The 25,930-nt window shown below is 49.5% G+C and overlaps 8 protein-coding genes across 18 annotated transcripts; 3 read left to right on the top strand and 5 right to left on the bottom strand.

Annotated features, from left to right (window-relative positions):
• Positions 1–181: 181 nt before the first annotated feature.
• On the bottom strand, positions 182–4,501 carry FOXG_02028 (uncharacterized protein). Of its 4 annotated transcripts, XM_018379248.1 has the most exons (6): positions 3,448–4,501; positions 2,051–3,389; positions 1,841–1,971; positions 1,085–1,787; positions 986–1,027; positions 182–936 (listed from the first exon to the last, which is right to left on the bottom strand). In XM_018379248.1, exons 4-6 carry the CDS (start codon positions 1,128–1,130, stop codon positions 737–739), a joined length of 288 nt encoding a protein of 95 aa, XP_018235279.1. In that variant the 5' UTR covers positions 1,131–1,787; positions 1,841–1,971; positions 2,051–3,389; positions 3,448–4,501; the 3' UTR covers positions 182–736. The 4 variants fall into 4 exon arrangements, with proteins under 4 accessions (XP_018235279.1, XP_018235278.1, XP_018235277.1 ...); XM_018379247.1 differs by having other exon boundaries at positions 1,841–3,593; positions 3,677–4,501; XM_018379246.1 differs by having other exon boundaries at positions 1,085–3,593; positions 3,677–4,501.
• FOXG_02027 (uncharacterized protein) lies at positions 4,229–8,568 on the top strand. 4 transcript variants are annotated; one of them, XM_018379241.1, is made up of 4 exons: positions 4,229–5,126; positions 5,255–5,312; positions 5,465–6,171; positions 6,266–8,568. In XM_018379241.1, the coding sequence occupies exons 1-4, from the start codon at positions 4,971–4,973 to the stop codon at positions 7,244–7,246; spliced, it is 1,902 nt and encodes a 633-aa protein (XP_018235272.1). In that variant the 5' UTR covers positions 4,229–4,970; the 3' UTR covers positions 7,247–8,568. The 4 variants fall into 4 exon arrangements, with proteins under 4 accessions (XP_018235272.1, XP_018235274.1, XP_018235275.1 ...); XM_018379243.1 differs by having other exon boundaries at positions 5,255–6,171; XM_018379244.1 differs by having other exon boundaries at positions 4,229–5,312.
• Positions 8,569–8,675: 107 nt separating this feature from the next.
• FOXG_02026 (uncharacterized protein) lies at positions 8,676–10,775 on the bottom strand (the record flags this gene model as incomplete). The annotated part of the gene is made up of 1 exon (XM_018379240.1): positions 8,676–10,775. The coding sequence occupies one exon, from the start codon at positions 10,773–10,775 to the stop codon at positions 8,676–8,678; it is 2,100 nt and encodes a 699-aa protein (XP_018235271.1).
• A 275-nt stretch (positions 10,776–11,050) lies between these two features.
• Positions 11,051–13,266, bottom strand: FOXG_02025 (histone acetyltransferase type B subunit 2). Of its 2 annotated transcripts, XM_018379238.1 has the most exons (6): positions 12,928–13,266; positions 12,791–12,844; positions 12,686–12,737; positions 12,112–12,627; positions 11,574–12,059; positions 11,051–11,520 (listed from the first exon to the last, which is right to left on the bottom strand). In XM_018379238.1, exons 1-6 carry the CDS (start codon positions 12,962–12,964, stop codon positions 11,346–11,348), a joined length of 1,320 nt encoding a protein of 439 aa, XP_018235269.1. In that variant the 5' UTR covers positions 12,965–13,266; the 3' UTR covers positions 11,051–11,345. The 2 variants fall into 2 exon arrangements, with proteins under 2 accessions (XP_018235269.1, XP_018235270.1); XM_018379239.1 differs by having other exon boundaries at positions 12,791–13,266.
• Positions 13,267–13,414: 148 nt separating this feature from the next.
• Positions 13,415–18,207, top strand: FOXG_02024 (exonuclease II; the record flags this gene model as incomplete). The annotated part of the gene is made up of 7 exons (XM_018379237.1): positions 13,415–13,738; positions 13,798–13,891; positions 13,950–14,259; positions 14,310–14,662; positions 15,088–15,554; positions 15,682–15,774; positions 15,906–18,207. The coding sequence occupies exons 1-7, from the start codon at positions 13,734–13,736 to the stop codon at positions 18,205–18,207; spliced, it is 3,624 nt and encodes a 1,207-aa protein (XP_018235268.1). The 5' UTR covers positions 13,415–13,733.
• A 128-nt stretch (positions 18,208–18,335) lies between these two features.
• On the bottom strand, positions 18,336–19,693 carry FOXG_02023 (uncharacterized protein). Its single transcript, XM_018379236.1, has 3 exons — positions 19,159–19,693; positions 18,820–19,101; positions 18,336–18,767 (listed from the first exon to the last, which is right to left on the bottom strand). The coding sequence occupies exons 1-3, from the start codon at positions 19,302–19,304 to the stop codon at positions 18,521–18,523; spliced, it is 675 nt and encodes a 224-aa protein (XP_018235267.1). The 5' UTR covers positions 19,305–19,693; the 3' UTR covers positions 18,336–18,520.
• Positions 19,694–19,837: 144 nt separating this feature from the next.
• Positions 19,838–25,879, top strand: FOXG_02022 (uncharacterized protein). Of its 4 annotated transcripts, XM_018379233.1 has the most exons (5): positions 19,838–20,139; positions 20,213–20,260; positions 20,313–20,349; positions 20,406–21,526; positions 21,581–25,879. In XM_018379233.1, the coding sequence occupies exons 3-5, from the start codon at positions 20,335–20,337 to the stop codon at positions 23,649–23,651; spliced, it is 3,207 nt and encodes a 1,068-aa protein (XP_018235263.1). In that variant the 5' UTR covers positions 19,838–20,139; positions 20,213–20,260; positions 20,313–20,334; the 3' UTR covers positions 23,652–25,879. The 4 variants fall into 4 exon arrangements, with proteins under 4 accessions (XP_018235263.1, XP_018235262.1, XP_018235265.1 ...); XM_018379232.1 differs by having other exon boundaries at positions 19,838–20,260; XM_018379235.1 differs by having other exon boundaries at positions 19,841–20,139; positions 20,313–21,526; positions 21,581–24,019.
• Positions 23,791–25,867, bottom strand: FOXG_02021 (uncharacterized protein). Its single transcript, XM_018379231.1, has one exon. The coding sequence runs from the start codon at positions 25,793–25,795 to the stop codon at positions 24,047–24,049; it is 1,749 nt and encodes a 582-aa protein (XP_018235266.1). The 5' UTR covers positions 25,796–25,867; the 3' UTR covers positions 23,791–24,046.
• Positions 25,880–25,930: the final 51 nt, after the last annotated feature.

Raw genomic sequence — 25,930 nt, 5'->3', positions numbered from 1 at the left:
TGAGAATATTCATTGCTCACAGATATACAGCCTGTCGAAAGCTGGGTTTATTCCTACCAACTCTGACAAAACTAACAAACGATAAACCTACGAACTAGGAGCTACCCATTGGATCGTGTGTCGGTGTCTATGGTATATTTGAAACCATTCCTGGCAAATAGGTTGGCACAACATATGTACTGGCTGCAGGACGGTACATTTGTAGTTTTAGTATGAATAACAGGCACGTATCTATGCACATGCAGAAATAGCCAAGGCGGACAACTCACACCTCCAAGTCATTGCGCAGCAAACTTTGTACATTAGTTCCCACTACGTTCCTAATGTTATTCGATTCTACATACAGAGATATTTAATAATACGGACTATACATACAGGCGTTGTGGTATCCTCTCTCTATGATTGGAGTTTCAACCCCTTCCCTTTACCAGCATGGACGAATATCGAAATCCAACTTGAATTCAACATTCTCTAAGACGTACCACATGTCTTTCGACATCAGCGTACTAATATCGTATTGACACTGCGTCACCATTCTCACACCAGACCAGTTGATTTAACAACAAACCACATCACCCTGTATATAACCCAAAGGTTAGGCAGGCATCAGCTCCTTGCACCACCTTTATCGCTGCCGATGTCGGCGAATATGCAACACCCAGTTGATGCAAACAACTTCGCCTGAATTCCAAGACAGCCAATAACTAGAGTCGATTACCACCAACTTCTATTCATTTTATGCTGCGCGTCCCATTGTTCCATAGCCCTGTCCGCCAGTCTGCACGTTGTCGGAGTAAATGCCAGGCGCAGGTCCAGTCGCAAAACGACCCTCGCGCGCCTGTTCTCGGCGGTCGTAGTAGATGTACTCAAGGTAGAAGGCGTGGATATGACCTGGAAGGAAGCCAAGAAGGGTCAAGCAGATGTTGATGAACAGATCTGAGAAAGTCAGCATGTGAGTGCAGCCAGATAAAGAGATGTTGCATACCCATTCCACATCCTGCAACGGCCCAGACGCCGATGGGAGGGACTGCGACTACATTAGTTTTGCTTTGCATTGTGCGATCAGGAGGAGTCTGTGACTGACAGAAAATCGTGATGAGGATAAGGAAGACGGCAGAAATAGCACCCATGGTTGCAACCTGTTAATGCAAGGTTGAGAGAAGTTTAGAGGTAGTTGTGTCGGTGACTCAAGAAGTCGCAAGTTCTCGTTTTGATAGCTGAGAGAAAATGTAACTGAAAGAGAGAGAAAATAAACAAGTAGGGTCGTCGCAGAAGTCGTCGAAAATGCGCGCCACGTAAATAATACCAAGTAATGAGGCCTTCGCTACCTGTCACGAACATCTAGATACATAGGTATTCTTGATTGTAACGCCAGGGAAGCTATGACGTAGGCCACGTCGGCATAAAATTTGCCGTGACAAATCCCAAGAAACCGTCTTGTGGCCAAGCCTCCAACAGCAGCCCATACCCTGGTACCTACTACAGTAGAGTGATTTTCTACGAAAAGAGATCGATCCCGAGCTTGATATTCGAGTCCAGGAGACCGACCTTAGCATGACTTACTGAACGACATAGCATGCAATGTAATTCCCAGGCATTATTATCAGAAGTGCGTAAGATCTTTGACATGAGGAAACTATTGTCGCTGACCTATTAAATCATTCACCAGTGATTCTAACCAATTACCAACAGCACAAGAGGTTAGGCCACTGTAGACCACCACCAAACGCGACAATGCTCAGAATGTCACTATCACCTGCATCATGTTGTTCATATCACAGCGGTTCCTGTCTTGATTAGCACTTCAGTGGAACGTAGAGTTGCAATGGTTCTTACATACCCATCCTCCCTAGCCAGTGCTGCGTTGAAAAGGTGCATCAATGTGCGAACATGTGATGAGCTGTGTCAGAAGGTGTTTGTGGCTAATAGGTATCAACAGCGAAAGTCCGGTTCCCAAGGCGAAGGAGGTGGCTGAGCTCCAGGGGACAGGTCGTTTATTTCAGACGAGCTGCTCGTCACTCATCGATTATTGTGGAAGTTGAAAACTCACCTAGGTACCTAGTCTCATCACTGGCTTAGATTGAGGAGGAGAGACAGACTCTCCATGATCAAAAAGTACCCTTCCGTTACCTGGTCACCTTCACATAATAAAGAAGGAAAGAAAGAATCAAAGTACAAGAAAATATGGCTCAACAGTATGCCACGGTGTAGTGGAATGTAAATACGAAATGCTTTTGCTTAAAGAATAATATATATAGGTATATTACAGTATCGTGTCTTCGCTTCTGGTTGGAAGAATGAGCAGCTTTTCTCAGAGTGTTCGATTCGGTCACCTCTGCCTTCACGCCAGTAGCTTTTGGCCAATGAACGTCGTGCCCTTTCTAAAGATGCACCTGAGGTACTGATACCGTAAATGGTGTTATTACAATCCTTGTTGGCCACCAGCCGAAACTCATTAGAGTCACCCCCTTGCCTGGCATGATACTCTAGTATGACTGACCTTTATAACCCTGTGGTCCCGAAAGAAAATAGTAAGTTATTGATGGACGACGTTTCCGGGTTCTATTTATAGCTGGGGTAATATTGGTTAAGGTAGTCAGATAATCTCGCTACTCTATTTGGGAGCATTCAGAAGTTGGACTAGATTCATCTGCGTCCTGGCCTCAAGAACTCCTTAGACCATATATGAACTACGAAGACTTGCGGCCTGTTTCGGTGAACTTCTTGGCTATCGGCCCTCGCCCTGGGACCCAGAATATAGATTGTGACCCCTACTCTTCATAAGCGACGTTGTCCGTCCTGTACGTAGTAAAGCCGCTCAACGTTTACCCAGCAAAACAGGCTCATCAATCAACCTTGGACATTATTACAGAGTACACAACGCAGCAGACGTAATGTGCAGACATGATTCGCTGGCAAGTTAGGCTACTCAACGAGGTTTACTTTGATCAACTCAGCATTAGGAAGATCCAAAGTCAAATGGCAGCAGAAAAGAGAAGAGGTGAGAGGGGTCTACATCATTGTGGACTGACTGATGTAGCTGGAGCGAGGTTGATGACGCCTCACCTCAGGCGGTAAATCTGTGTCCGCGCACGGGTGGGACTTTGTCGTGTGCTAGGCCATCCTGCCTGACTGATGATGGATTTCTGCTATTCTTATGGTAACTAGTAAGGTAATTATTAAAATGCGACAAAGCGCAAGGCAGATGAGTGTGAATAAGCGTTTGAAGAGCGCATTGTCTAGTTGAATCAGTGGCAGCAGAACAGAATCGAGGTCGGAGCAGGCTCCGATAATGAGGCTGACACTGTACTGTTGGCTTTCGCCCTGGCTGAGCGGAGATTGCTGTTAGTCGAGCAGCCACAACAGTGTCCGCGGTTGACCATTTCTAACTATAGTACGTTAGATTACCGTTACGAATCTGTCAGTCTGTTCACATGGAACTCAAACCTCAGAGGCATTGAATTGAGTTGCTGGAGTATTATCATCAATGCGTCTCGAATCTAGCACAGCAACTTCACATCCATTCCTTTTCCTCGGTACCTCAGTCATGCATATGCACCGTGAAATGTGGTTGGTAATGGTACGCGCGGTCGCTGCGAGAAATCAGCGGGTTGGGTAAAAGGCTGCCCAGCTTTTACTGAGGTGCATGGAAGGGTTGGGAGGACGAATTACGAACTGTCAAAAACGTGGAGTATGGGCGGTAGGGTTACTTGTAGTCTTGGCGAAGGTACCTTATACTACCTATTCATGACGATATTGATGTGTTGAGCGGAATGGCAAGTTTCGAACTATCAAGCCGAGTTTGAGGTGGTAGGATTCGGACGCATCGGAAAGTGAAGATTTTCAAGCTGGCTTAGAAATTGTCCCAATTCAAGAGCGGCTGTGTCAGGGTCATTTAACACTTCATTATCACACGTTGAGGAGGTACGAGCCGGAACATGTTCATTTATTAACAAAAAAGCTTCGTGAGGTACCTAGGTAAGATACCTCGGGCAAGGAAACCGAGAGCAGCCTTTCGAAGTCAAGCGCTTTGAACACCCAGAAGTTATCATCAGGTCAACAACGTTTACGGAACATTGGCCAGTTCAAGCCTTGCCTTCGTCAATTGACTTCAACGGTGAATAGCTTAGGTAAGTATAGGGGTTTACCGGGACACCTCATTCTGAGCCACAAAGGTGTCTGGATTAGAAGAGTATCTGGACATCATGAGATGGCTCCCGTGTATAGTCCGCTATTTCAAAGTACTACCTAGCTACTGTAAGGTAGGTGTTGAAGCTGTGTTTCCCCTTGCAGGTGACTGTGGCTCCCAATTCTCAACGCAAAGCAGCCTGAGTGCTCAAGAAAGGCCAACATCGACAGGTTGATAGCAGAACTTACTTGAAAGTTTGAGCTTCGATAGCAATAGGCATTTTTAACGCCTCCAAGAACGATATCTGCCAACTGATTGCAGAATCCGCCTTCCACAGATAATCTCTTATGACCTAACGATATGCTATGCTGCCCATGAAGTTGAACAATCGCCCTTCATTCATGGCCGGCTCTTTAAATAACCTGGTAGCGTGTGCTGACATTCTCCACTACATTACCTACGGGGCCTGATCCCCTAGGAGAGAAAGCACCCGCCTCAGGCCCATTTCGTGTTTGGCACCAACTCCCCTGAAGGCTGGAAGCTGCCATTTCAACTACTGGCCACATCCACATCCGTTCCGCTTCCCGTCAACTTCCCGCTCACCCACCTCACGTATACCTTTCTACCTCTTTCATCGCGAGCTGGCCGGGCCACGGGCTAGTTGCACATAATATTTCTTTGCCTTTCGAGTGTTTATCACTACGACGATCTCAAGGAATCCACGAGATCCCCTTGTAGTTCGCCGCTGCCGTCTCGTCTGCGCTGCCAGCAAATCAGATACTGATTCTTCTTACCTCCCAAACTCGCAGCCGACCCTCGTCCGAGCGATTCCGTCGCGAATATGGCCTCACAACAACTTCCTCAGCTTAACATCGATCGATATGTTGTCATCCATGTTGCGACTACCTGCGACGAGCACGGCGTTTATGTGACAAAAGACTCGGCCGAAGTAATTGAGCTTGGTTGGATCCTGGTCGACGCAAACTCACTTGAGGAGGTGAGAAACACCACCCTGCCCCAGCCAAAAACCCCCCCAAAATTTTCCTTGTGTTCCAAATTCTCCTCCAAAAGCATTCAATGCTTCCATATAACACACAGACTGCTGACTAGCCTTGTCACTGCCAGATTACTCATGAGAGCGTCCTCGTCAAGCCCGTCAATACTCCAATTACGCCCCTCTGCAGTAAGTTTTCTTACGCTAATGGCTCACCTTTTCCATTACATATGCTCCACGCTGCTCTCTTTCGTCCAGACAATTGCCCAAATGCCAAAACCCAATATTGCTGGCCATTCATGTCGAGGTAAAATATTTTAGCTAACCCACTGTTTTCGCAGCGAGCCTGACAACCTTGACTTGGGAGCATGTTCGAAACGCTGGTACCTTTAGAGACGCTATCACCCGATTCGATACATTCGCTACCGAGTACTTAACCTCCAAGAACCTCGATTTCGTCTTCGTCACTCTTGACGCATGGGATCTCCGTGTTCAGCTGCCTCGCGAAGCCCGCGACAAGGCTGTGGTTCTCCCTCCTTACTTGCAGCACTCACGCACTTTCGATCTCCGCACCGAGTACCAGCGCTGGCAGCAACACCACCCTGAGTCTCTGCCATTCGGACCTTCGATGCTTTCCAACATTTGCGCCGCTCTCGAAGTTGAGCCCGTTCAGTCGAGTGCTCCGATTAAGCACAACCTTCCATTCCACCTCCAGGCTCTTGCTCCTGCCTCGCCACGACGTGCGATGGAAGAGGCTGTCACTCTTGCCCGAGTCCTCCGGGGGTTGATTCGTAAGTCGCAGCCTCCCCAGGAGCATCCCGATGTCTTGACTCGGCCCATGGATGCCCGGGCCGATGTTCGAGCTTTTCTCTCGGAGAGGAGCAAGGTTCTTCACATGTCGGGACTTCCCCACGATACTACTCAGTCCGAGCTCGAAAGTTGGTTCACTCAGTTCGGTGGCCGACCCATTGCATTCTGGACTCTTCGAACCCCTGAACAGCATAAGCCCACCGGCACCGGATTTGCTGTATTCTCTTCTCATGAGGAGGTAAGTCTAATAGTTCCCTCATCAAGTCTCATCTTGCGCCATTTCCATCTTCTTGTTGCCAACATGTGTTATCTGTCATGCTAACCAGTTATAGGCCGCTGAGAGCCTTTGTATGAATGGTCGTGCCCTTAATGAGAAGGCCATTGAGGTCTCGCCCTCCTCCAGCCGTGTCCTCGACCGCGCTCAGGACATACTGACTCCGTTCCCTCCTAGCAAGAACCGCCCTAGGCCTGGTGACTGGACCTGCCCTTCTTGCGGGTTCTCCAACTTCCAGCGTCGAACTGCTTGCTTCCGATGCTCGTTCCCTGCTGTCGGCGCCGGCCCTTCGAACGATATGGGCGGCGGCAACAACAATTACGGTGGTGGATATGGTTACGGACCTCCTGCTATGATGCCCCCCCCTCCTCATGGTGGTCACCACGGGCCTATGGGTCATGGCGGTGGTCGTATGGGCGGTAGCGGTGTGGTGCCTTTCCGTGCCGGTGACTGGAAGTGTGGTAACGAGGTCTGTGGCTACCATAATTTCGCGAAGAACGTTTGCTGTCTTCGATGTGGTGCCAGCCGCGCAGGCGCAGCTGTTGTTGCTGATTCTGGATACCCTTCTCCCATGGACAATGCCTCTCAGTACGGGATGAACCAGGGATCCATGGGAGGTGCTCCAGGACCCGGACCATTCGGCTCTGGTAGCTCCTTCGGCGGCTCCGGTGGTGGCTACAATCAACAACACTTTGGAGGCCCTCCCAGCCACTACCTTCCCTCGGGTCTCGGAGGTGGTGCTGCCGCTTACCCTAGCTCCCTGAACACTCACGGCAGTTTTGGATCTGGACCTGCTTCCCATGCGGCTGGCCCTTTCGATAGTCGTGCTGCTGAGGCTGCGTTCCAGTCAGCCACCAATGGGCCTGCATCTGGTGGGCCATCTAACAACTTTTATAACAATAACGCCAACAACAACGGTGGCAATACCGAGAACGACCCCTTTGCTTTCCTTTCCAGCGGCATTGGAGGACTTTCAGTTAGTGGAGGAGATGGTCGCCAGAACGGTGGTTCTGCCCCTCCTAACAAGTCGCCTGCTTAAACAGTAAAAGACTGTTACAGCCGATCCGCTGTGTATTTCCTGGGTCACCCCTCCATGTATATGGACCCGGGTGATACGTGCCGCTTTATTTTTTCGCGAAATTTCTTTGATGACGAACATAGAACACTTGTGACTGCAAACCCTGTGCAATCAGATCTATCAAAGGAAAGGTGGAACGGTGTGTGTATTGGTTCGGAAGGTCTGGTCGGAGTGACGGATAATTGATTATAAGGCGGGATGTGTTACAAAATTTCAAAGGTTGGGAAGACAAAAGTGACTTGCTTACTTTGCTGGGACCAGGGCCTCCTTTCTCTGGTGTTGCCGGTTGAGTCCATATGGTACGGGCTTTGCTTACTGGGGCCGCTGTCTGTTTTATGTTTCACAAGACTGGAGACGGCATGTTGCGGCTTTTCTTTCCTCCTCTTGCCATGAGGGCAAAGGAAGATCCGTAGAGCTGTTGGCGATCTGGTCTCTGGTCTCTGGTCTCTGGTCTCTGGGCTTCAGGGGCTGGTGGTGGTATTGCTGGAAAACGGTTACGGGGTTGGGTGCATAGCGAAGGGGAGTGTGTACGGATATTTCTTGGCCTTTGTCTGACTCAGTTATCCAGTTCACACAAAGTCGGCGGCTCATTACCCGACAAACTAACTGTTTTTCTCTATTGCCTGTCTCTCATATCTACCCTCATCTTCTGTTTTTACCGCTGTCACTCATTCTCTCCCATATGAGTTTGACATTGTCTTTCTCACGTTGCTCAGTTGTCTTGATAATCTCTGCATCTTTCTATCTTCATCTGATTTTGCTTGGGACGCGCAGGTGCTGGGGAGCAGGATGGGGTGGCTAATAGGAACCTAAGCCACGGTAGGGAGGAGTCGGGGTGTCAAAATGGATGTTATGTTCCATGCGCTGGCTAAAGCTGCATCTTTGCTGTTCACAGGAGCTGACGATGTGGGAGCATGTCGCCAGTCCTACCTAGGTACTATCTGGATTCCTTACAGTTCTACTAGGGACTATGACTTTGTCTACACAATAGGGTTCAGAAACTTGGCTGGGCAAGATCGATTAGGCCGGCTGCTATGGCCGTTGGAGGTTGTCATTTATTTCGTCTACATATTGTATTTCTTCCTCTCATTGAACTACCCTCTCATGATCGATAGGTAATTCTTTAGACATCAACTCTCCCTGCTTTTCACATTATGTCTTGCATACTAGATCAATATAGGATGCTCAAGAAGTACTTTGACTTATAATCTCTTATTTTCTCCTTTTTCCTCCATTGGAGGCCAGCCAGTTATGGGTCCAGAAACAAAAGAAGGTGACTGATCAAGAGTGGTACAAGGATTCGCTATTCGCTTGTTGTCTAACCAGGGTGATCTTATGCCATGCGTTTTGAAGTTGCAAGTGTCTTTTGTACCTTCACTCCTTCATAACCCTACTGACCATTGTTGTTCAAGTTGTTACCGGCAGCCTGGTTCTGGATACCCATCGTATTGGGCGCGGTGGCGAAAGGGGGTTGACCAGAGCTTCCATTGGTAAACCAGATGTCCCAAGTCCTGGCCATTTTGTAATCGGCATCATTCACTTCAGGGGGTGAGTTGACGAAGAGTTCGCTGAGCGTGGTATTCCAGGCCCCAATCTCCTCTCTTCGAACAGGGACGTCCATTCCTCCCATCGTCTCAGCGACTTCGTCAGCAGAAATTTCCTGATTCCCGACGCGAGTTGCCTCTCCACCAGCTGGTATGTCGCTCATGCTATCTTCAGGTGATGAGCTTTCGTTAGGTGTGGCAGGCATGCGATATCCACGGTTGATCTCGGCGTTGATGTCGTATTCGCCGTCGCTCTCGTCGTCAGCATCGTCGGACTCCCTGTCCCAGTCTAGGTCCTCGTGGTCAACTGATGACCAGGCCATAGCACGGAGGTGTTCATCCGCATCATCGTCCTTAATCTCCTGTTGCTGTTCAGGGGTGAGTTCATTCCAGCGTTTCTTGAGAGCGTGCTTGCGCTGCCAATGGTGAGTGTTGTCGGCTTTGTTGAGCTTCTCATCTTCATCTGAGATGTACATCTCTTCTTCGGTAGGGACGAGGTTCTCTCCCGTCTCAAAGTCAATATAGCCCCATACCATCATTTGAGTGATGTGGTCGTCTAGATGGAGTCCACGGGAGACTGCTTCGATCGGCAATATCTGATCAGGGCGCCCGAGATGAAGGACGCCTTTACCCCAGCCTTCCAGGTGACCAAGGCCAACCTCGTGGACAGGAACCCCATAAGCCGAGGGGTATTTTTCTCTCTGAATGAGACCCCAAACAGATCTAGGGAGGAGCAAGTCGTAGCGGGCCTTGAGCTCCATGCATTCTGACATAGTCCTGTATTTCTGTCGCATGAGGCATTGCCACAGGGGATACAAACCTTTCTGACCCATCATGAGCTTAACCATGTCAATGCTGATCGGGCTGAAAAAGGGGTGTGTAAAGGCCATCGAAAGCTTGACCATAAAGAACTGCGCGTTGTAGAGGTGGATGTCGGTCCAATACTTTCTGCTTCTCAGGAACAGTTGTCTCTGGCGCGTAGTAGGGATGTCAAGTAAGACCCAGAGTCGGAGAAGGGTGCTGTGCATTGTGTGTGGCATACGAAAACCCATGCGAGCCATCATTGCGATGATCTCGCGACAGTATCGATCACGGCCGATGACCAACTCAAGGTACTTGAAACCAGGAATCAGTCGAATCTGGCTGGGGTTTGTCTTCGTGGTTTCCCAGCGGCCTTCAAGGAACCGAGCATCATGAGTACTCGAGTTGCGGTTCGCTGGATCCTTGATGAGGGTTTTGCCATAGAGCTTCCAGTGAAAGACTTTCCCAGCCTCGGGCGCATTGGTGTCAATCCACATACGAATGCAGGAGAGCATATGTCCTGTAATTGCTTTTCGAAATGCAGGACTGGCGATGTACAGGCCCACGATGTCTCTGGGAGAGAGGTGCTTACCAATCTCAATGGCAAGCTCAAGGTTACAGCAGAGAGCCGTGATAAGATCGAGACTGGTGTGCTTGAGACTTAGGGTGAGATGATCAACTTCATTCTCAATTTCATAGGGATTCTCTCCTTCAAAGAGACCATGAGCATAAGCTTTCGAGAACTTGACCCTCTTTGCGATGCTTAGTTGACTGTCAGGCTCCTTGATTTCGACATCAGGGCCCAGATCGATGTTTGTGTCCATATATTTGTTCCCATGTTCGCCATAGTCTTCAGGATCGACGCCCATTGCGGCAAGTTCTTCGTTTGTGCGAGATTCGCGAGCAACTGCTTCCTCGAGGCGACGTCGCATGCCATCTGTTAGGAGTTCAAATTGCCGCTCTGGATGTGTGAGGAGCTCATCTGGGGACTGGACTTGGCCTTGGCCCTGGTCCTGGGGAGTAGTCTGAGAGTTGACACCGGACTGAGCCGTGTTACTCGTAGCTGGCTGCATGTTGAAGGTATTACGAGGGACGTTGTGTGGTGCAGATGGTCCCGCATCTGGATGAGATGGGTTGGAAGCCATAGGGATTGCGAAGAAAGAATAGATGAAAGCTCAGAGGTGGTTAAATGATGTAGCGAGATTTGCGGCAGTGTAATTGTAGAAAGCTGAAGTAGAAAATCGTAGTGCAAAGATACCTAGTCGTGCTTCGTGGGGCATGATTCAAGAAACAATAGCCAGGCGGCTGGCCACTGACGACGGACTCGAACAACAGGGAACAAACAGTATCGAACTAGGGCACCTAAGTTGCCGTGGGAAGAAGAGTCACCAGGTCCACTAGAGACAAGAGATGAGCCGCCAGGTGCTGCCAGTGTCAACGGTGCCACGCACTCGCGAGAAATTCGCGACACTGCAAAGAGCTGGAGTACTGAAGAACAAAAAGCATTTTATTTAATCCAGGGAGACACGTGAATAATTTGTTTGTTATCTCCTTTAGGCCCCAAGCCCCCTTTGAGTACTTGAATCCTTGGCACTAGGATAGCTATGTCGCCCCTCAATGCTGGTGGCATCTGTCTCTTGAAGCCACCGCCTCCAGAGCTGCTGCGTCTCCTCATCCTATGAAGACCGGAACTTCTCCACGAACTTCCACCTCACCTATCGGTCGAGCTCATCGACAGGCAAGTCGCCGTCGTCCTTACCGACAATGGACTCAGCTACCTTCCAGATCTGCAGCAGATTGTCTTCCGCAGCGCTTGCTACAAGCCAAGGCTCGTTGAGATTCCAGCTGAAGTCAGCCAAATGGTTTGTATGACCGCCGTGCATGAAGAGTCTAGATTTGTTAGCTTTTTATTAAAATCAAGCCCTGGCAGTTTCTGGACGTACAATTCAGGGGGACCATCATCCTGGTCGTCGGGCAATACCTCCTCGCCAACCCGCGAAAGATCCCAAAAGATGATTCTTCGATCATAGCTGGCACTTCCCAAGATACCAGCCTCAGTCGGGTGCCAGGCTAGGGATGTAACAGCATCGTTGTGACCTTCCAAAGTGTGGACCTTCTCCTTGACATTTCTGAGGTCCCAGATGCCGATCGTCTTGTCGGCTGAGGCAGTGGCCACGAGCACTTCCGAGTTGGGGTTGAACGCCAGAGCATTGATCGCATCAAGATGGCCACGCTTAGCAACAACTGCTGCCTTGGCGGTCTCGCTGTGACGTACGTCAACAATTTGGAGAGTCTGATCGTCGGACACAGAACCGATGAAGTTCTTTGAGATTGGATGATACTGAACGTCGTTGACGATCTGGGTGTGATGAGTGTACTTGCGAGAAGGATTGAGGATCCTCGAATCACCCTTAAGGGTCTTCAAGTCCCTAAGTACAGTATGTGAGCAGAGCATTCTGAGTACCAGTGATAAATACTTACCAAAGACACATTGTGGTATCCTCGCTACCAGACGCTAAGCACCCCTCCTCATGAGGGTTCCAGTTCAGGCCGAAACCTTCGGCCTTGTGTCCAACAAGCTCGATCTGAGCGTTGACCTTTCCAAGGGAAGTGGGCTGGAGAGGGTGCTTTGTTCGGTCGAAGATGAGGATCTTGCCATCCACACAAAGAGTGGCGATGATGTCAGGGTTCTGAGGCTGATATCGAGCCTTGTTAACTTCTCCGGGGTGCTCGATCTTCTGAACAATCTCACACTTGATAGCAGCGACATCACCAGGCTTGCCGTAGCCACCAATCTCGCCTCGCTCCTCATCATAGTCCTTGGGATTGGGGGCTACAGCCTTTGGAATCTGAACATTGGCAATCTGAAGAAAGTTGGGGCTCTCATCCGAAGTGTGAGTGCCAAGCAGGAGGCGGTGAACTGAGTAGTTCTTGCCCTCTGGCTCCTTGACGTCGGGAAACCATTGGACTGTAAGAGTCGGCCAAGTCAGAGCCGTTCTGGAAGATGAACGTTAGATCAAGAATTCGTGGTAGTGATCAAAGACCTATGACTTGCCCGAGAATCATGTCATACAAGAACGGGCTGTTTTTCTTCCATGTCTTGTACTCTGTTTAGTGTTAGTACGATTAGTCCATATTCTTGTCATTGTTTTCTCCATACCTTCATTAATCATGCGCTCGCCCTGATCATCATCATCTTCGTGAGTCATCTCGACTGCATTAATGTCAGTAACCATGTCTGTGCAAGTTTGCGGTTACGGGCAAGTTTAATTGCTTGCTTGTGAAGCGCAAACTCACTGTCAACATCGCGCTCTGCGGATTGAGCAGGTGCCATGATAACTTTTCGTATTTGCTGAGTTGAATATTTTGAGGTTATTTAGAATGTGAAGAAAATGCGTAAGATAATGGTAAAGGCAAAGTAGGTAACCTAGCAAATCGTTGGTGGTAAGAAATTGTGTGCACGGCTGAGGATGATGAGTGTAGTTGACCAGGAAGGCTGAAAAGTGCCCAAGGTCGCGTCGCGCGTAAAGTGACAGACAGCACCTAGCAACGGTGAGCCACAGCGAGTGGAAGATCCTGTGGCTAGAGTACCCCACAATCCGCCACGGGCAATTGACTCACAGCGGGGAGTAGAGCAGTTAAGGTACATAGGCAGTACTTCTTATACCACACAAGTTATCGGGGAGCATAAGTACTATAAAGGTAGATCACTGAGCCCCTCCATCACAGGTTCAGAGCCCCACCATCTCGCCGTAGGTCCTGGGTTCCCTCAATGACTCTTGGACTTCACGATAACACGATTCGCCTTCATCTTCACCTTCTACCTCATAAACCCTCACGGAACTCGACGGTACCCTACGATACTACTCATCTACGGAGTATCGTGCAGTATCACTTGCTGAGGTCTGATCGCTCAGCTATAGCACCATCCGCTCACAGATTGTTTGCCGCCACGTTGACTTACTCTCCTGTCCCGCGATCCTGTTTTTACAGGACTTTCCACGTTTCCCGCCCAGTTTCTTAGGGGTGTGTTCCCAATAAAACATCACTTTCAATACATTTGACATTTTGTGTGGACTGGAAACTGTCCACGACCCGTCAAGATGGGGTGCGTACCTCTCGCTGCTCTTCATCTCTACCTTCAATAGCTGATTCTTTTCGTCGCAGTGTCCCCAAGTTCTTCAGATGGCTCTCCGAACGATATCCTGCCATTTCTCAACTCATCGCAGAAAACCGAATACCCGAATTCGACTGCCTTTATGTTCGTTGTCCGATGCCTCCTGTCATCCCTCTACGCATGCATGCTGACCGTCGCCTAGCTCGACATGAATGGTATCATCCATAACTGTACCCATAAGGATGCGGGCGAGGATGTATCATTCCGTCTCAGCGAGGAGGAAATGTTCATTCGCATATTCAACTACATTGAGCATTTGTTTGGAAAGATTAAGCCCAAACAACTCTTCTTCATGGCTATTGATGGTGTTGCGCCACGAGCCAAGATGAACCAGCAACGTTCTCGACGTTTTAGGACTGCGCTCGATGCTGAGAAGGCCCGTGAAAAGGCCATCAAGGAAGGTGTTGAGATTCCCAAAGAGGAACCGTTCGACAGCAACTGCATCACCCCTGGTATGTTAAATTTACCAGGAATATCAATGACAAAATCTGATAAGTCGCAGGAACGGAGTTCATGGCAAAATTATCCCAGCAATTGAGGTATTTTGTCAACAAGAAGGTGTCCGAGGACACAGATTGGCAGGGTTGTGAAATTGTGCTATCCGGCCACGAAGTTCCTGGCGAGGGAGAGCACAAGATCATGGAATATATTCGAAATGCTAAAGCTCAGCCGAACTACAACCAAAACGTCAGGCACTGTCTTTATGGTCTTGATGCTGATCTGATCATGCTCGGTCTGCTCAGCCATGACCCTCATTTCTGTCTTCTCCGAGAAGAGGTTACATTTGGACGGGCGTCAAAGACCAAGTCCAAAGAACTCGAGCACCAGAACTTCTATCTGCTTCATCTTTGCATAGTGAGGGAGTATTTGGAGATGGAATTTCAGGAGCTTCAAGAGGACGGGGCCCTGAGTTTTCCCTTTGATCTGGAAAGAGTCATTGATGACTTTTATTTTGATGGCGTTCTTCGGGGGAAACGATTTTCTTGCCCCAACTTACCCCAGTTTTGCACATTAATGAAGGGTGCTCTGGCGGAAAATGTTTAGAAGCCACCAAATCTATCCTCCCAAAATGCGATGGAAACATGAACGAAAATTGGAGGTATCAAAATTGAGCGATTACGGCGCCTCTTCGGGTGAATTTTCCAAGACCGAAATCGATGCATTCGATAACGACGTATCCGATGAAAAATGGTTCGCGTCGAAACAGATGGAAAAGAAACTCGAAAACAAAAACGCCGAAGCTAAAGCGCCCAAAGGGGGTCAGCTGGTGATCACCTCAGCGCAGCGCGATTTATGGAAACAAAAGATTCGACCCTACATTTCGAAACGCTCCGAACAACCTTTGGACCTCGGTACAAGTCTCAAGCCTGCTGATCGTTAAGTTTGTTCAGGATTTGGCTGATTCAATGCACCTCCAGTGGTCCACTAAGGAGGACGATGAGGGGCACCGTCATCTGATTGTATCTTTCCCCCCGAAGGTCAAGGATGATGCCGACGACGACGAAGAGGATGATGATGACGATGAGGAGGGCAATCTAGCTGCCTACCGGGTAATGAAGACGTACGACAAGGCATTGGTGATCGACTTGACTCCCGAAGATGCTCAGAAGCATTACGAGAAGCTCTACCAAGACAAGTACCAGGGTTGGAAGACAAAATACTATCTCCAGAAGTTTGAAGAGTGGGCACCTGACAATTACGACAAGGAGCTTACAGCGCTTTGTGAGAACTACGTCCAGGGTCTTCAGTGGGTCTTGTACTACTACTATCAAGGAATTGCATCATGGCCTTGGTTCTACGGGTACCATTTTGCACCTCTTATCTCAGGTATGTGATACGGCGGTATATGAGTTCTTGTAGCTGACAAAACGTAGATGTCGTCAAGGGTGTTGGTGCGGACCTCAACTTCAAAAAAGGCCAACCTTTTTTGCCGTACGAACAACTCATGGGCGTGTTGCCGGACCGGAGTAAGAAGATCGTCCCTAAGGTTTACCACGACCTGATGACGAATCCTGATTCTCCAATCATTGACTTCTATCCACGAGACTTCGAGCTGGACATGAATGGGAAGAAAATGGACTGGGAAGCAGTTATCAAGATTCCCCTTCATCGACGAAAAGCGCTTATTGGCCGCGATGGCCCCCAAAAATGAGTTGCTGGAACCTGATGAGAAGGCTCGCAACGGGTTTGGCGTTCCTCTGAAGTTCACATATTCCCCTGAAGTCGATTTTGTGTATCCTTCACCACTACCTGGTGTTTTCCCTGAGATCCAGAACTGTCGCTGTATTGAGAATATCTTCGACCTTCCGGACATGGAGGGACTTGAATACTTGTCAGGCTTGACTAACGGTGCTTTGCTAAGCGTCGATGCACTGGCCGGCTTCCCTTCGCTGCACACCCTTCCGTATACCGCCCAACTCGTTGAAGGGTACGGTGTTAATGTATTCCAGGCTGACAGCAGAAACCCAAGCATCTGTGTCACACTGACTGAAACCGAGAATCGTACCAAGATAGAAACTTGGAAGGCCAAAATAGGCCATCGATGCTTCGTTGGATACCCATTCCTTCAGGAAGCCAAAGTCATCAAGGTGCAAGACGAACTTTTCAGCTACGAAATGGCCGAAAACGGCAAAGACATTGTGACAAAGGACCACAATAACAGGGAGGCTGCCGATTGGGCCAAGGAAGCTGATTACCTGGAGAACTGGCATGCCAAACGCTTAGCAATCACCATCGGACAGGTTGAGTGTTTGGTATATGTCCATATGCTGAAGGGCCTCATTCGTACGGAGGAGGGTGCCCTGATTAAAGAGTATGCCGAGAATCCCAGCCTGAGAAGCACCTATGCTGCGCAAACCATTGTTGACGAAGTCGTTAACGAAGATGAGCGCTTCATTGAAAAAGAGGCGTTGCCAATCGAGGAAGAATTCCCTCGGGGTACTCGTGCATTCTTCCTGGGCGAGTACGCATACGGACGTCCCCTTGAAGTCGCTGCCCACGCCAATAACAAGGCTGAGATCGTTGTTTCGATGCTGAAGAATAAGGAACCGGACTTTGCGAAGCAAATTATCCACCAAGCAGAACGCTCCAACCCCTACACCCCTTCTTTTGCTGTTGCCAAGCAGTTGGGAATCCATCCTCTTGTCCTAAGCAAGATTACGTCTTCGTATCAAATTATCAATTCTGCTGGACTTCGACTGAATTTGGGACTGAATTTGAAATTTGAAGGACGAAAACTCAAGGTTTTGGGGTACTCAAGGAAGTCTCACACGGGTTGGGAATTCAGTGGCATGGCAATCAAGTTGATTGCTGACTACATGGTTGCCTTCCCCGATTTCTTTGCTGCCATCCAGAGGGAACCTCAGAAGAGCGAGGTTCTCGAAACAGATCTTTGGAATGACCCCAGTGTTGCTTCGCAGAGAGTTAAGGAGATTGTGGCCTGGCTCAAGAAGCAGGAGACCAGCAAGTTCGAGCGTGTTCCTTTAGAAGCTGAGCAACTCGACTCCGAGGTTGTCAAGGCCCTGGCTAATGTCGGAGAACAAATTCATGCTGCTTCTCAAGATATTGATATCAAGAAACTGCGTGGCGTTCCTCGTTCAGCGCTTCTCAAGCCGTCAGATGCTGAGATGGTGCTCGGCAGCCAGAACTTTACCCTGGGAGATCGGGTAACTTACGTCTCTGCCGCTGGAAAAGTTCCTATCGCGACTCGTGGAACTGTTGCTGGTATCAGCCGCACAGCTACCGCTCTGCTTTTAGATGTTGTCTGGGACACATCGTTCATGAGTGGCACCACGCTTAATGAGAGAGCTCCAATGTTCCGCGGACAGACTGTGGCATCTTCTTCGGTCCTGAATACCACGAACAAACAAGTAATCTCAACCACAAGCAAGTCACAACAGCGACGACCAGTCATCGCCGCCCAAGGTGGATATGCGAATGTTGGCGTCACTCAGTATAAGGATGCTCCAGCACCTGGTCCGCTTCGCGGTGGGTGGCGCGGAGCCTTGAATGGCTCCAACCCACCAGGACGCAACTCCCCAGGACGAGGACGAGGCAATGGCGCTCGTGGAGGTGCCCCTAACCTCATGCACAGCACCTTGGTTTACCGAAATGGCCCTCCCGACGGCGCGACTCAAGGCCAGGACGCTAATGGGCACGGAACTCGAGGTAGAGGAGGTCGTGGTCGCGCACGCGGTACACATCATAGTTCTCCAGGTCCTGATGGGCACCGGGGGGTCGAGCCTCCGCAGGAACAGAGATATGGCAATGTTCCACCACCAGCCAGCCTTGACTCACCTCGAGGCAGGGGCCGTGGACGTGGACGTGGTGGAAGAGGGCGAGGCGGGGCCAGCCGCGGACGAGGCAACGGAGGAGCTGCTGCTGATGGAACCCAAGGCTAGATGCCTCGCAGTTCTGATTCATACTTGTACTGGCGATGACGGATGGATTGTTCATGATGCCGTGTCTTACAACATGATGTTGAAATGTTTGGATTGTTTGCAACATAGCCAACGTTGGAATAAAAGTTGTGGATATGAAAATGTCTGATAGATAAAAGCTAGATACCTGTATCACGGAGTCACGAGTGCGAACAGATCCTTGTCAGAGGGATCATGGCCGCAGGAGTTACAATCATGGCTTTTGCCCAAGACCCGGGGCGCCATATTACACTATGAATGCATTTTCAAGGGACACAAATGTATTTGTCTACCATTAGTAGCTCTTCTTGGGAGCATCTTTCTTCTTAGTCTTGAGAGCAGGAAGTTGGAACTTGGGCGACTCTCCCCATTTCAAAGCCCTCCAGTGACCGATATCCCGGGACTGATCCCAAGTTAGAAAACCGACCCACGGTTGAACGTTGTAATGTAGCTTGAGCTTCACATCATCTGTCTCGGCGACCTTTCCACTGGGGTGGGTGATCTGATACTTTGGCTTCTGATTCTTGAGACCGATAAAGCCACTATAACATCTTTAGGTTACATGTAAATACTTGTGAATATACAGAGACTTACCGTTCAGGGTCGATGGACTTGCCCTCAGCGCTACGCTTGAGCTTCTTCATCGCAACGGGTCCAATGTTCTGGAGATGGTCGGCGCTGGGGTTGGTGATAATTTTATCCCAGATGACAGCCTCATTGGTCGAATTGTTGGGGCCAGGCCACTCGGCAGTGACATAGACAAAAACCTGCTTGGTATTCCATGTAAAGAGGCTCCTCAAGTCAGCATCGAGGTTGAATCGAATGATGGCGTATTCCTCCTTCTTAGAGCTGTAGTAGTGCGGTCGGCCCTTCACACTGCAAGACAGAAGATAGTTAGTATATAATGTTCGATCCTAGAAGGAAAAGACATACACTTGAGCGTTTGTCTTCTGGAATATGCCAGCATCGGGCGCCCGTGGAGCCAAGAGGTCGGACGCAGCGATAAAAGCTGCGACCACAAATGCGACAGTGGTAAAGAAACCAAAGGTGTTCTGAATACGAGTAAGAGAATTGTACATGGTGAGCTTTTGATTAGCTGCAGTTGCAGCTTTTGCTCTCAAAGTGTTGTACAAAAAGAAAAGGAGAGCTTGAAGGAGGGACGTTGACGATGTCGCGTCTTGGTGTTCAAGTCGTTGGAGCTACTGGCCACGTTTTGGGACGGACGAGACCTGCAGTCTAAGTTAGGTGAGTGCTGGAGCTGTGAGGTTTCAGCCTTGTGATTGGGCCGCTGTGTGTTCCATGAACTCCACTGTTCAGTTGGACTGGATTCAGTAAGGAAGAATCATATAAAACATATTGATTAATGTGGACATGGGAATCTCTCATATTCCAACATTCACACAGGACTTTCAGCGTCGCATGTTGAAACAGCATAGGTACCCAAATCAATAGAACCTCTTGGACCTCTTCAACCCCATCAGATTGGACCCTTCGAGGCTAACATTTTGACAACTCAGCAATCCTACCTTACCTAGTCACCACTATCTGGGCTCCAAGTTTCTGCCGAAGTCGCACTAAATTGGAGCGTAGCCCCACTACAAGCCAGCCAAGCTAGCGTTTAATGGTCTCGCTAGAACCGTCCATTCAAACTTGCATTGAACAGCTCTGGGAAGACAATACAAACCCGATTCAAGAAGTCCCTGTTCTTTACTCATGAAAATTTGTGCTCTTCCAAATACTTGACGACCCGGCCTGTGACTCAGGGAACACCGGCTATCTGCTGCACGAACTTCTGGCGGCTGCTGATGACCGCCTCATAGCCTGACGCATCGTGAACTGCCAGGGCGAAAAGCTGGAGGCCCACGCACAGTCTTCGTCAATAGGTGACCAGTGGAGGAAAAAGGCTCGATGGGAGTGCGCATTGCTCTTCTTCTTTCCTTTCCATACTGCTGTGTATTCCGCTGAGCTTCGCTCTAATTCGCTTTAGCCCTCTCGCACGCTATTACTCCACCGCCAACTCTTTCCCGGACTATGGGTAGGCTCCTTGTCCACTCTTTGTGAAATGTTCCTGCTGACACCTTCTGGAGAGCTCCGGGTGACGAAGCGAAGATGAAATCACGGATTGTCAGTCTTTTACTGCGCTTGCAAAAATCCATCCCAGTTGCTGATGTTCAGAGCAGAGAGCGATCAACGACCAGAAACCACGAAGCTCAATGGGTGGCGGGCAATCTACTGAAGCAAGAAGTTACTATAGCGAACCTCGAGATGATCGACCAAACAAGCGAGTCAAGCCATCCGGACCTGAATTATCCAACACAAATTTGTCCCGCTTCTTCCCTACGGGTTCTCCTCACCGGCCGCTAGAAGCAATCGAAGACGAAGAACCGCAAACCTCGCAGCAAAAGTATCACGACTTGACCCGAGAAGACTCTATGGTCGAAACTATCGATGGCTCAAGCATCATCAGTTTCGGTAGGACTGCAGGAGCTACGAGCAACCAGCAAGAGTACCGGAATGTTCACCGTCAGAACAGCGTGAAACGTACCCGGCGGCGACGCAGACACGAATCCAAAATATCTTCGTCGCCTATCGAGATTGACGATACGAGTGCCGTTGCGCACCGAAACCTTGCTCCTCAAACTTCACACCCCCCTACGAGCCCAGACCAGTTAGTTAGGGAAAATGAGGACGGTCCGCCACCCGCCAACATCACGTCTGATGTTGTCTCTCAGCCAAAGCGACCAGCAGCAGAATATAGCCAGAGTGCGCCAAAGCGGTTCAAGGTGCACCTGCAGCAGTCTGATGATGAGCTTGCGCCTAGAGCTCCCGGAGGCCGTGAGACAGCCAAGAAGCCAAGTTTCCCGAAGCTAATTTCACAACCGCGAACCCAACGGGGTGACATACAGCCTACCACATTCAAAACAACAAAAGCCATGCCGGGGCGCGAAACCTTAGCTAACAAGGGATCAGCGTTGAAAGAGGTTCCCTTAGAGGCTGCGATCTGTGGGAAATACTCGTTCTCCCCAGCAGACAATATTGAGCCAGTCACACTTCGACTTGGTCCAGATGCTGCTGAGCCCATGCATGAGAATAGCGGAGACCTATCCTGGCTCCAAGTTTTGCGGTCGTCAGTCAAAGGTGTAAAACACAATAACACTAATAGCCCCATTGTCCTCATTAGCCGCTCAGCCAGAACATCTTTCTCCTGCGGCAAACTCGCACTCAAGTTTGTGAGCGATGCAGACGCCTCATTCTTCATCCACTGGTTGCACGGCTTGCCATGCCTCGTTCAACACGAGACGTAAGTGCTTATCGAAACTTCATGGCTTTCTAAGATAAACTAACAATTCCTCAGAGACAAGCTGGATGCAACATTCCATTGCGCAAAGAAAGAGGCCGATGGTTACAGGACAAACTCAGCGAAGGCATCTGGTATATTCTTACCGGATGATAGTCATAGAGCCAACAGTGCCAGACCTCAACAGCACCACAGAGATCCTTTCTTAGGTGATCCTGTCTCGCCTGGCCTTCCTAACTCGAAACAAAAGAAGCTCAAGGATGGAATGCAAAGCACCTTTCAACCAAAAGAAGATGTACAAATTGAACCACTCTTCACCGATGATTTGTTTACAGGGTTGGCTCGCAACCAAAGGCTCGGGACTCGGCACTTAACAAGAAGGGAATCTCCACAATCTCAACATGAAAGAACTCCGAAACCATGGACGGCTTGCAATCCTGGTTGGGAGAAAAAATGGCACAGATCTTTGGTGTGGCCTCCAACAGGAAAGAACCGGGCAACAGTCGATAAAGATGATATTCAACGGCTGGATGAAGGCGAATTTCTTAACGACAATATTATCAGCTTTTATCTTCGCTACCTACAAGATCAGCTTGAGAAAGAGCGACCAGAGGTCCTAAAGAAGGTGTACATTTTTAGTACATTTTTCTTCGAGAAGCTAAGATCGAGTCGCGGCAAGATCAATTATGATGGGGTCAAAGCCTGGACTGCCCGAGTCGAACTGCTGTCATACGAGTTCATTGTTGTTCCCGTCAACGAAAACGCGCACTGGTACCTGGCCATCATCTACAATGCACCTCGTCTTCTGCAACAAGAGGTGAAAGCGGAAACAAACATCAAGGAGTCTTCGAGTCCACAAGATGCAATAATTGTTGAGGATAATGACCCGGTATTGAATCTTGCGGAGAGTCCTCCTGCTGCAACGAAGTCTTCCATTGTGTCTATGGATGTGGAAATTACCCGCTCAACCAGAAGCCGGGCGATTAATGACAGCAACTCTTCTCTACTTGGTGACAAGCATACGCCGAACATAGTGACTCCTGGCAAAACGAGCAAGCGACAATCAACTGGAGGGAATCAGAAGTTCAGCCTTGACGATTCAAAAATTATTACACTCGATTCGCTAGGCTCATCGCATGCACCAACCTGCAGGTGTCTAAAGGACTATCTCCTTGAGGAAGCAAAGCACAAGAAGGGCCTCGAGATCGCTAGTGTACCCAGCGGCATGACTGCCCGAGGCATTCCGATGCAAGACAATTTCTGCGACTGTGGTGTGTACGTCCTGGGTTACATGGAAAATTTCCTGAAGGACCCAGATGAGGCTATTCGAAGACTCCTTCACAAAGAAGACACCGAATGGGAAATCAACGCCCCTGAGATTCGTGCCAAGGTGAGGGATCTTCTCTTCGAATGTCAAGAGAAGCAGCACGAGCGTCTAGAAAAAGAAAAGGAAATTAAGAGACAACGGAGGGCAACAAAGGGTCCCGTCTCCTCACCACAGATAGCTGCCTCTTCGCCACAGGTGCCCCGAAGAGAACCAGAGACACCACAAGTTAGCCGTTATCTAACAAGCCCGTCAGTAAACGGTGCCAGTGGCTCACCCTTTGAGGCGGCTCGACAAACAGGGACCACTTCTTCTTATTTTGCGGTCGCTTCTGCCGAGAGGCCAAGCCAGTCCCCAACGTCCAAAAGAAATGATGAACCATCCCTCATCCAACCTCTCAGAGAGGACTCGGGCAATGAGTCTAAGGCCTCTAGCTCAGGAGATGTATATCATTCGGCTCGATCATCGCCTATCAACAGCGTACCACCTGTGCCTTCTGGTTTGACCACAGAAGGGTCGCGCGACGAGCGGACGCCCAAGCAGCCTTCAACCCCTGAATTCGTACACAGGTTACCAGACTCGCCCAACGACATGGGCCCAACAGCCACTTCATCTACTGAGAAGAAAACTAGTTCGCCGCTGCTCTCTTTAGTAACAAGACAGCATCCCTCGCCAGGATCTCAAGGCAGCCAGCGAGCTGTTCAGCTCGAACAGACTGTTGTGAGAAGCATAGAGGACGACATGTCACCTCCAAGAGGACCACAATATGATGGAGTTGATCAGTCCATCGACTTGACAGTATAGGGTTGTCTCAGACAAACTCGTCGTGCCATCACCGACGAAGACAATGAGAACAGGGTGTCATAGGGGGTTTGGTCCTTATAGCTATGTATGATTAAGATAATTCCAGGTGCCATATCATGTTATCACTACAGGTACCTAGGTTCCGGTTGCTTGAGGCACGAAATCGGAAGGGAAGGAGTTGACATAACGAAAGGGAGACATTAGAGGTGTAGAAAGATGATTAAAGTTTATACCCATCACAAAGGCTTTTTCCTATTTAACACCCGACTCCTGAAGCATCATCGGTCCCCAGACCTATTCATCCCCAATATGCTAACGATATATAAGATGTGGTATGAGTTGCAGTCTCCGCCACGTCTATTGAGTGGTTGATTGTCAAGTATCTATTATGCTTTTTATTCATCTTGCTCGTCGCCATTCGAGCTTTCGTTCGTGCCGTTTACCACTGGCCGCTGTATCCTTGGAATCTCGAATATGAAACCTCCATTGCGTCCAGCCTTTGCGGGAGGGTTCCATCTGCCAAGTCGATGTTCGTTTCCGATAGCTACAACCACGCAAAGTCCATCTTTGCCTCTGTCACCACGCTCAAATATATCGATATCGTTTACAACACCATGAAGAGGACCATGAACATTCTCCTCATGGGACGCCTTCTCTCCGTCTTCAGGCTTGGCAAGGACACCGCTGAACTCAATCTTGCGCTTATCCTCACTAAGTTGCCAGATTCGAACATGACCATCCCAACTGCCAGTGAGAATAACGTCAGAGTAGGGAATGGTTCGGATAGCGGTGATCCAGCGGGGTGTGGGAGGTGGCACGATCTTGGGGTCTGGGTTCACCTCGGCCGATGCCTCCTCGGGCTCCAGGGGCGGGTCGATACCATGTGCGATGGGCTCTATGTACACAGGCTTCTTCTTCTGCACACTCCATAGAGCAAGGGCGCCGTTGTCGCTACCCGTGACAAAGAGATCATCGTCGATCATGGCGACACGGTCCATGCTACCTTCGTGGAGGAGAGATCGAGGGTGAACACCCGTGGGACGTGACTTCTTGTCTACAGCACCACCGCGGAAGACAAGTTGCGTCTCCTCAGCGACCTTCCAGAGACGCGCAGTACGGTCCCGTGCCCCAACGCTAACACATCGCTCTTGCGCAAGGGCATCGACATCGAGAATTTCGTCCTGGTGACCAAACAGCGTTTCAACGTAGGCCATTTCGTCTAAGCTCCAGACCTTGACCGTGCGATCCTTGGAGCATGAGTAAAGCTGGTTCGTTCCTCTTCGGAAGACGAGTCCAGTAACAGCGTCCCTGTGATGTGTGAAAACCTTGATGGGCTTGAGGGCATGGGCGTCGTAGATAATAAGCTTCCGGTCTGCGCCACCAGTAGCTACATATTTACCATCGGGAGAGGCTGCAACAGCAAGAATACGGTCTGTATGGCGCTGGTAGTCTTTGTCTTTTGACTTTGTCGTATTTCCCTTTAACCACGCCTCCAGCTCAGGTCGCTTCCTCGGAGGTGCTGGGGGCTTCTTTGGCTTGCGCTTGGTTGTCTGTGGGTACTGGTGTTGTGGGAGATCTTGGGTCTTCCATTTTTGTAGATATAGATCCTTCGTCGTGGTGTAAATGTAGGGGGCGCATATAGCGATAGCGGTGACGGTGTTGGTGTTGCTTCGAAAGAAGGTGCGCGAAGCGTTGTCAAATCCCAATTCCGAGGCCAATTGGCGATATACTCGACCCTTGCCCTCTGCTACATCCTCCTGCAGTCGCTCGGCAATCAGATCTCGGTCGATATCGGCAGCATCAAAACCAGCTTCGTCCACATGCTCCTTGACATTCTCGAGGTATCGCTCTGCTAGCCGCAATCTTCGCTCAGCGGCAGTCTCAACCTCCTCATCATCAGACTCGTTGTCTTCCATTTCCACATCGCTCGCGACTGAGGCGCTATCGTAGCTCTCGTCATCGTCTGAATCGCTCCCAGAGATAGACTCGTCGTCTCGCTCGACTCGCTTTTTGGTGGGGCCGGCATTCTTCGAATTTGTCTTGCCAGCAGATTTTGAGGGCGCAACTCTTTTCTTTGGTTGCTCTGACGTCTCAGTACGCTTGCGCTTCTTCTGTGCACCTGGAACCGTAAAAAAGGACGACATTGTGGCAACGTCGTGAACTTGGCTGTCTGTTCACGACTTTTGAACCCGCCTCGAAGATAAATTTCTAGACTCAGAAAAAAAAAGTTGAGCGACAGTGGATCGCGGAAAATCTGTCTGATACTCAAGCATTCAACT

The sequence above is a fragment of the Fusarium oxysporum genome, chromosome 5, assembly GCF_000149955.1.
Source record: "Fusarium oxysporum f. sp. lycopersici 4287 chromosome 5, whole genome shotgun sequence".
Lineage (NCBI taxonomy): Eukaryota > Fungi > Ascomycota > Sordariomycetes > Hypocreales > Nectriaceae > Fusarium > Fusarium oxysporum.
This window is presented reverse-complemented; position numbering and strand designations above follow the sequence as displayed.